Source organism: Nannospalax galili, unplaced genomic scaffold (assembly GCF_000622305.1).
Source record: "Nannospalax galili isolate Female #2095 unplaced genomic scaffold, S.galili_v1.0 scaffold1199, whole genome shotgun sequence".
Taxonomy (NCBI): Eukaryota; Metazoa; Chordata; class Mammalia; order Rodentia; family Spalacidae; genus Nannospalax; species Nannospalax galili.
Genome location: NW_008342713.1, coordinates 513,691 through 523,153, shown reverse-complemented (window position 1 = coordinate 523,153; position 9,463 = coordinate 513,691). Strand labels below are relative to the sequence as shown.

Sequence of the window (9,463 nt, the reverse complement as noted above, 5' to 3'; positions counted from 1 at the left end):
TTTTGGTCTTTTTGAGACAGGGTCTCCCTATGGCCCCAGCTGTCCTGGAACTCACTATGTAGACCAGGCTGGCCTTGAACTCACAGAGATCCGCCTGCCTCTGCCTCCCAAGTGCTGGGATTAAAGGCGTGTGCCACCCTGCCTGGTATAATCTCTATAAACATTTTAAAAATGAAACATTTTAAAGAGTGTTTTAACATGCTATAGTGAAGGTGTTGCCATTCTACAGGCAATATCTAAAATCTTAGAATTTTATATATTGAATTTCAAAAATTCTGAAATCAGAGGCAATCAATTTTCTTTGCTCTTTGTATTATTATTTGTACTTGTTGCCGTTTTTTGAGACACTCTCACTATGTTGCCTAGGCTGCTCTTGAGCCTCTGGGCTCAAGTCATCTTTCTGCCTTAGCCCACAGAGTTGCTGGGGAAAGAGGCATACACCTGAATGCTTGATTTTCTTTCACGTTATTTATCCCACCAAATAATAATAAAGTAACAGACTAAATGTTTTATTCAGTTGTGAGTGTAGCTTTAACTTATGTTTGGTGGATTTTTATTTTATTTATTTTTTTGTTTTGTTTTTATCTTTTTGAGACAGGATCTCCCTGTAGCCCCAGCTGGCCTGGAACTCACTATGTAGACCAGGCTGGCCTTGAACTCACAGAAGGCCTGCTTCTGCCTTCCGAATCCTGGGATTAAAGGCATGCACCACCACACCCAGCCTGATTTTTTATTTTTTAAATATGGAAATCATTGATGTAATGTTTTGTGATTCCTTACCATTTTTAGCTATTTAGTTTTGGTTAATTTGTAGATTTCTGTGTTCAGTTTTTTCCTCATCTTAGTGTTACGGTTTAATGAAATAAGCATTTTACATATGTCTCACTGATAGTTGCCTTTGTCTTGTAAAATCTAATTTTTAAAAGAAATCCTGTTTCATAGGCCGGGCGTGGTGGTGCACACGGTGCACACCTTTAACCCCAGCACTTGGGAGGCAGAGGCAGGCAGATCTTTGTGAGTTCAAGGCCAGCCTGGTCTACATAGTGAGTTCAGGTCAGCTGGGACTACAGGGAAACCCTGTTTCAAGAAGACAAAAAAAAAAAAAAAATCCTGTTTTACTATTGGACTTGTTCATAGTATTAAATTAGGTATGATGATAGTAATTTTGATTTGGTTTTATTTCTGGAGGGCAGCAATTATAGAATTCTTACTGCTAACCTTATATAAATGATAATGTAGCAATTATTCATAGCTGAATTTGAAATTAATATCAATTTAAATAAGAATCAAGATGAAGTTTATTTTTACATTTTTTACAAAAATAACAATCGCAAAAGCTGAGTGTGAAGGCACACGTTTAATCCCAGCACTCAGGAGGCAGAAGCAGGTGGATCTCTGTGAGACTGAGGCCAGCCTGGTCTATGTAGCTAATTTCAGGTTAGTGGGACTGTAAAAGAGACCTTGTCTCAGAAAGATGAATAAAAAAATAAGAATAAGACCAACAAAACAAACCTTAAATAAGGACATTCTATTTAGGAAGCAGACTTACTGGTCAAAAAGGAGTCTTAAGGTCTCTGTTGGTCAGTTCTTAAATTGGTGAACCAAACCAGTGGCCAAATCCAGCACAGTGTCCCATGAGCTAAGAATGGTTTACACAGATGAACATGAACAGTCATTTAGATAAAACGTTTTCATTTTTTCATCAGCAGGCCTATATTATAAAGAATTGTATTTGGTTAGTATTTATGTTTTAGATTTTATCAATAAGATATTGTTGGAAATGTGTTCTCCTTCTCTCCCTGAGATCTTCAATTTTATTTCTTTTGCCCCAAATCCTAAAATATTTATTATCTGGTTCTATACAGAAAAAGTTCATGTGATCATGCATATTTAAAAGAATACTATATTTTTAAAAAATTAATTAAAGAGGGAGCTGGAGAGATAGCTCAGCAGTTAAGAGCACCATCTATTCTTCCAGAGGACCCAGGTTCAATTCCCAGTATCCACGTGGCGTCTAACAACCATCAGTAACTCCAGTTCCAGGAATCTGACCCCCCTCTTCTGACCTTCATGGGCATTGTACCACATGGATGCACTTACACACATGCAGGCAATACATTCAACACACGTAAGATAAAAATAATAAAATATTTTTTTTAAAAGGACTAAAGAAAGATGGCAAAACAGTTTGTATATTTTTGTTATACATATTCATGTGTTAGGACTAAGGAGAAGAAAATAGTATTGTTTATAAATTAAGAAGATGAGTTCTAGCTGGGCGTGGTGGCACATGCCTCAGAGGCAGGCAGATCTCTGTGAGTTCAAGGCCAGCCTGATCTACTTAGTGAGTTCCAGGACAACTGGGGCTACAGGGAGACCCTATCTCAAAAAGACCGGAAAAAAAAAAAAAAAAAAAAAGAGTTCTGAAACTAAACTGTAAGGTTTAAGTACCAATTGTACTGTTAACTATTTTTATTGCCTTTAGGAAGTTACTGCTCAGAGTCTCATTCTCATTTATTAGAAAAATGTGTATTTTTCATTGAATTCAAAGTTGTTTTAGGAGTAATACAGTTAATACCTGTAAAGCATTGTGTATCTGGCACATAAAAACTCAGTAAATGCTTACTGTTATAATACTAAAGGAGCTAAATAGTAAATGTATATCCTGGGTGGTGGGATTACTAATTATTTTTCTTTTTTATATTTTGTGTATGCATACATCCTAACTGTGAACATACACTATGTAACAGTATACTTTAAATCTCTTAACTCATAATTTTCAAGTGTTTATCTTTTTTTTTTTAAGTATTATTTCACCCTAACATAAGCATTAAATTTGCCATTTGGATATCTACAATCTGTGTTTTTCCCTTATGCTGCTCTTTTCATGTAGACATGGCCCCTGGACATGGACAGGAGCATGGTCATGGACATGGTCATGGTCATAGTAAATTGGAGCTTCCAGATTACAGACAATGGAAAATAGAAGGGACACCATTAGAAGCTGTCCAGAAGAAGCTGGCTGCACGGGGGCTAAGGGACCCATGGGCCCGGTAAGATGGGTCTTTCTTTCTTTCTTTCTTTCTTTCTTTCTTTCTTTCTTTCTTTCTTTCTTTTTTTCTTTCCTTTCTTTCTTTCTTTCTTTCTTAAATTACATTTATTTATTTATTTATTTATTTATTTATTTATTTATTTGGGGGTTTTGGAGGGTTAGTGTTTGTCTGCCACAGTGCAAGTGTGGAGGTCAGAGACAACTTGAGGAAGTCCTCCCCTAACTTGTAGGTCCTGGGGATCAAACTCTGGCTGTCAGGCATAGTAGCAGGTGCCTTTACCTGCCGAGCCATCTTACCAGACCAAATCTAGTAGTTTAAGTAGAGCTACTCTTAGAGAATCAGTATCTGTATTCCTTTCAGTGTACTTTTCCTGTAAAGAATCTTGAAAAAATGGCTTTTTACATTAAAAATTTTTTAAATTAGCTTTATTAAAGTATCATTTTTGTGCAGTACAATCCACCCCTTTTTAAATTAACTCATAATTCTGTTTTTACAAATGTGAAGTTACAGAGCCACCATCAAAAACGGGATGCAAAATATTATGCCCAGAAATTCGCTTATGCCCTTGTGCCTTTGCAGTTGATGCTGTCCTCCTCTGGGTCTCGGCACCTGCTGCTCATGCCTTTGCTAAAATTTTCTACAGTTATGACTTGCTATGTAGACCAGGCTGGCCTCTGGCCTCAATCTCACAGAGATCCACTGGCCTCTGCCGCAGGTGTGTGCCACCACTCCCAGCTCCTTCAGGTTTTTTGACTTCTTGTTTTGAGCTTGTAACAGTTCTTTATATATTCTGAAAATAAGTCCTTTATCAGATATAAATTTTGTAAATGTTCTTTCTCAAAGTACGACATGTTTTTATTTTCTTGATACTTTAAATTTCAATAAATTTCCTTTTTTATTTTTTATTTTGTTGGTATGGCTGGGTTTTTTTTGTTGTTGTTGGTTTTTTTTTTTTTTTGGTCTTTTTGAGACAGGGTCTCCCTATAGCCCCAGCTATGTAGACCAGGCTGGCCTGGAACTCAAAGAGATCTGCCTGCCTCTGCCTCCTGAGTGCTGGGATTAAAGGTGTGCGCCACCACGCTGGGCTTCATCTAAGATTTTTATCCTGTAATTTTCTAAGAACTTTTCTTATTTTCTTAATTGTTTCTTTATTTAGACAGTCTCACTATGCAGCCCTGACTGGCCTGGAATTCACTATGACCTCAAACTCATAGAGATTGACCTGTTTGCCTCTGCCTCCCAAAAGGCATGTGCCACCATGCCCACCTTTTTAAAAATTCTTTTTGAGGTAGTCTTGTTATGACAGCCTAAGCTGGGCTCAGACTCATGATCTTCCTGTCTTAGTGTCCTGGGCACAAGGATTTCAGGCATGTGTCACCACACACAGCTTCCAGTTTTCTTTCTTCCTTTCTTTCTCTCTCTCTCTCTCTCTCTCTCTCTCTCTCTCTCTCTCTCTCTCTCTCTCTCTCTTTCTTTCTTTCTTTCTTTCTCTTTGTTTCTCTCTCTCTTTTAAAAGATATTTATTTATTATTTATTTTATTTTTTAGATAGGGTCTCCCCATAGCTCCAGCTAGCCTGGAACTTGCTACATAGAAAAGGCTGGCCTTGAACTCACAGAGATCTGCCTACCTCTGCCTCCCAAGTGCTGGGATTAAAGGCTCTCCCCCCCCCCCCCCACTGGCTTCTTCCAGTTTTCTTAAATTGAGGTATTTGATTCACTTCGAGTTAGTTTTTGTTTGGATTGAAGAAAGGAGAGAGGCTAATCTTTCATATGGACATCCAGTTGTTTCTGCATGATTTATTAAAAGACTATCCCCAGTTGAATTACCTTGATAAATATGTCAAAAATCAATTGACCATATCTGTATGGTCTATTTCTGGATACTGTTTTGTTTCTCTGATCAATATGTCTACACTTAGGGCCACACCACAATCTTAATAGGGTAATGTAAGATCTCCAATTTTCTTTCATTGGTTTAGCTATTCTAGGTCTTTTTCATTTGCCTATAAATTTTAGTATGAGTTTATCAGCTTCTATAAATAGCCTACTTGAATTTTAATCAAGGAATCTTATGGGATAAATAAATAAAATGAAAACGCTAGAAAATACAAAATAAAATCTTAGATGAGATACAAAAACATAATATGAATCTATTTCACATTTATATTAAATTCAAATCAGTTGAGGGATAATTACTACCTTTATAATGTAGTCTTTCAGTACATGAATTTATGTCCTTTTGAATTTTTTCAGCAATACTTTTGTGCTTTCTATATAGACCTTGCACATGTTTGTTGAATTTACTCATATTTTGGTGCTGTTTAGATCTTAATTTGCAATTTTCTGACAAAATTATAATTAATTTTCATGTGCTGACTTGTATCCTATTCATTTATTACCTTGCTAAATTTTTGTTCTAGTATATTTTTTATATGTCCCTTAGAATTTTCTTCATTTATGATTGTTTTATCTACAGAGGCAGTATTACTTTATTTTTTCAATCTGTAAACTTTTTTCTTGTGTTATTGTAGTAACTAACACAGAAAAAGAAACTAGAGGGTTTTTTTTCTTTTTCTTTTTTCCTAATTGAATGAGCTTTGGTACAGAATGGGGATTTACCTTCTGGAAACATGAACATGGATGAGCGCTGTTTTGGACAAACACTGCTCTTGCTTTCATCCCACCTTGATTTGTATTGATAGTCCTCCCTCCTTCCCTCCCTTCCTTCCTTCCTTCCTTCCTTCCTTCCTTCCATTGAAATGTTGACATCTCTTTTTCCTCTGTTTGTTCTGTTACTATGGTAAATCACTCATAAACCAGTCCTGTTACCCTAAGGTGAGCCCCACTTGTCATGATGAATTACCTTTTTTTGTACATTGCTGGTTTTAATTTTATTTATTTATTTATTTATTTATTTATTTATTTATTTATTTATTTATTTTTTGGTCTTTTTGAGACAGGGTCTTCCTGTTGCTGCAGGCCTGGAACTCACTATGTAGACCAGGCTGGCCTTGAACTCACAGAGATCCACCTGCCTCTGTCTCCAGGGTGCTAGGGTTAAAGGTGTTTGCCACCATGCCCAGCTCTGGTTTTAACTTCATAAAATTTAGTTAAGAATGTTTACATTGGGGCTGGAGAGATGGCTCAATGGTTAAGAGCACTGGCTACTCTTACAGAGGACCCTGGTTCAATTTCCAGCACCCACATGGTGGCTAACAACCATGTGTAAGTCCAGTTCCAGGGGATCTGACACCTTCTTCTGACCTCCATAGGCATTGCACACACAGGTGCACTTACATACTGCAGGCAATACACTCATACACATAAAAGAAAAATAATAAAATATTGTTTTTAAAAAAGAATACATCTAGGGACTAGAGAGATAGTTCAGTGGTTAAGAGCACTGACTGTTCTTGCAGAGGATCCAGGTTCTGTTCCTAGCACCCACATGGTGGATGACACACTCCTCTGGCCTCTGTAGGCATTGCATGTACAGGTGCACTTACATGCAGGCAAAACACTCATGCCCATAAAATTAAATTTAAAAAAAAATTTTTTTAAAGAATATTTGTTGGGAGTGGTGGCACACATCTTTAGTCCTAGCACTCAGGAGGCAGAGGCAGGTCTATCTCTGTGAGTTCAAGGCTAGCCTGATCTACATAGCCTAAGTCTACATAGCGAGTTCCAGGCCTGCTGGGTCTACAGAAACCCTGTCTCAAAAAAAGGACCAAAAAAAAAAACAATATTTATCTGTATGTCCATTAGGGATATTATTCTGTAGTTTCCTTCTAATATCTTCATGTGGTTCTGGAATCCAAGTAAGATTTCTTGTATTTCCATATTTTATAGCAGATTTTTTTTAGTTAAATAGATTTTGTCCTTCATAACGTTTTTTAAAACCTTTATTTTTTATATATGAGTGTATTATCTGCATGTATGTATGTGCATCATGTGTGTGCCTGTTGCCTGCAGAGGCCAGAAGAGGGCATTGGATCCCCTGGAACTGGAGTTGTAGACCATTTTTAGCTGCCATGCATGTGCTGAGTGCTGAGATTACAGACATGAACCAAACCCAGATCCTCTGCAAGAGCAGTAAGTGCTCTTAACTGCTGAGCCATCTCTCCAGCCTGAGTGTTCCATCTTTATGACAATACCATGAGTAGATAATCAGCTTTGGACAGAAGACCAAGCAGATCCTGACAGGTTATGTATCCTGCCCAGCCTAAAGGTTATAAATCTATCAGTAGCAGAGCAAAAGTTAATTCCTGGTTCTCTAAATTTATCTTTCCATGGTATGGAAATGACTACTGTGAACAGAACCGGAAGCTACCAGCTAACCTGTGAAGACAAACCTAAGTACACTGGTCACTGGAGCTCTGTAACATTCTGAGTACAGTGACTATGAAGTGCAGAATCATCGAGTGTTTTGTTTGGTTGGGTTTTTGTTTTATATTTTATACATGAAACTTGGCCACATGTTCTTAATTATCCTATGCTACAGAAATGTTCCTACTATAACCTACTGTATTACATATTGTAGCATTTGAACCAAGTGTGGTGGTTCATGCCACTAATCTCAGCATTCAGAAGTCAGATGTAGGAGGATCATCACAAGTTAGAGATCAGCCTGGCCTACAGAGTGAGAGAAAGCTTGTCTCAAAAAAGCAAGTAATAATAACAATGTAACATTTAAGTATTTTAGAAAGAGGCAAATCAAATCTCTTTTGTTCCATGAGTATGCTTGAATCTTATGTGTTTATAATTTTCCCTGTTTTTTTTTTCTTTCAGCAATGAAGCTTGGCGATACATGGGTGGCTTTGCAGAAAATGTTTCCTTCCTGGGTGTAATATTTAAAGGATTCAAATGGGGATTTGCTGCATTTGTGGTAGCACTAGGGGCTGAATATATCCTGGAATCCCAGAGCAAGAATAAGAAGCATCACTGAAGAGAATATCTTTAAATATCTTGTCACTTCCAAACTCTGTCACAAAAACAAGATTTCTTCGCTGTAGCCTGCTTGTTTGTATGTTTGTCCCTGAGAAAATACTAGTATGGTTTAATAAAGTAAGGAGAACATTTTTTTTGTTTCTTTTGTAACTCTTAAAAATTTTTTAAACTGGGGCTGGAGAGATGGCTCAGTGGTTAAGAACACTGGTTGTTCTTTCAGAAGACCCGCGTTCGAATCCCAGCTAACAACTGTGTGTAACTCCAGTTCCAGGGGATCCGACAGCCTCTTCTGTCCTCCACAGGCATTGCATGACATGGGTGCACTTACCTACATGCAGGCAATACACGCATACACATAAAATAAAAATAATAAAAATTTTTTTAAAAAACTGTATGTACCTAAAATCATAGGAGTTACGAAATTGAGGAAGGAGAACCAAATCAGATTTTATTTAGTATTGGGCAGGTTGGGGTGAGGCATGGTACCAACAGCAGTGCATTCTGTACATAGCAGCCAGTCACCAAATGTGACTGATCAAATGGATATGTTTTAATGGAATGTTTCATTTTGTAATATCCTACAGAATCCAGTTAGTGGCTCCTGTATGCACATGGGTGTTGGCTGCCTTCCACTGGAGCATGAGCAACCATCAACTACCAGTAGCTAGAGATGGAGCCTCATGGGTCCCTCCACCATGATAGAATGTTGGCTGGCTTGATCATGTCCAGATGACCATAGCTGCTGTGAATTATGAGTACAACAGGCATGTCATGTCCAGAAGACAGCATTTCACCAGTCTCCTCCATATCCTCCTGCTCTTGCATTCTTTCCATCCCTCTTCCATGATGTTCTCTGAACCTTGGGATGGGGTGTGGAGTTGGAGCATTTGATATCGATGTCCCATTTAGGGTTGAGCACTCAACAGTCACCAGCACTTTGACCAGTTAGTAGTCTCAGTAGTAACTGCTGCCCGCTGGGTAGGAGATGGTATGTAGCAAAGCTTCTCTGACCAAGGTTAAGAGCACCACTAATGTACAATAAGCATAAACACAAATATTTAAAAGGCAGTTTGACAATATGACCATTTAGCAAAACAACAGTAGTAGGTTCCCTCCCCCTTGGGCCCATGACCTCCCTAGCCATGGGCTTTTGATCAGGTTTGCAGTACTAGGCATGAATTCCTTCCTATGGAGCAGGCCTCAGATCTAATCAGAAAGTTGTTGATTACCCCCTAACAGTCATGGCAGTATTGCACAAATGGGCTCATCTTGTCTGGAAGGTCAGTATTGTAGTATGCAGAGCCCAATGTTGCAAATACCTTCAATACCAATTGAAGGACAAATTCAGGCTGGGAAGATAGTTCAGCTGGTAAAATGCTTGCTCCTCAAGCATGAGTTCATATCCCCACCACACAAAAGAACTGAACATGGTGGAGCATATCTATAATCCCACTGCTGGAAA

General features: G+C 38.0%; 1 protein-coding gene across 2 annotated transcripts in view; it reads left to right on the top strand.

Moving 5' to 3' along the window:
* Ndufb3 (NADH:ubiquinone oxidoreductase subunit B3) overlaps window positions 1-8,141 on the top strand; it is a 12,677-nt gene extending 4,536 nt beyond the window's left edge. For both annotated transcript variants that reach the window (XM_008838786.2, XM_029566288.1), the window contains exons 2-3: window positions 2,894-3,053; window positions 7,843-8,141. In XM_008838786.2, the coding sequence (XP_008837008.1) occupies window positions 2,896-3,053; window positions 7,843-7,999 (315 nt within the window). In that variant the 5' untranslated portion in view covers window positions 2,894-2,895 and the 3' untranslated portion in view covers window positions 8,000-8,141. The remainder of the gene's footprint in view (window positions 1-2,893; window positions 3,054-7,842) is intronic.
* The last annotated feature ends 1,322 nt before the right edge of the window (window positions 8,142-9,463 follow it).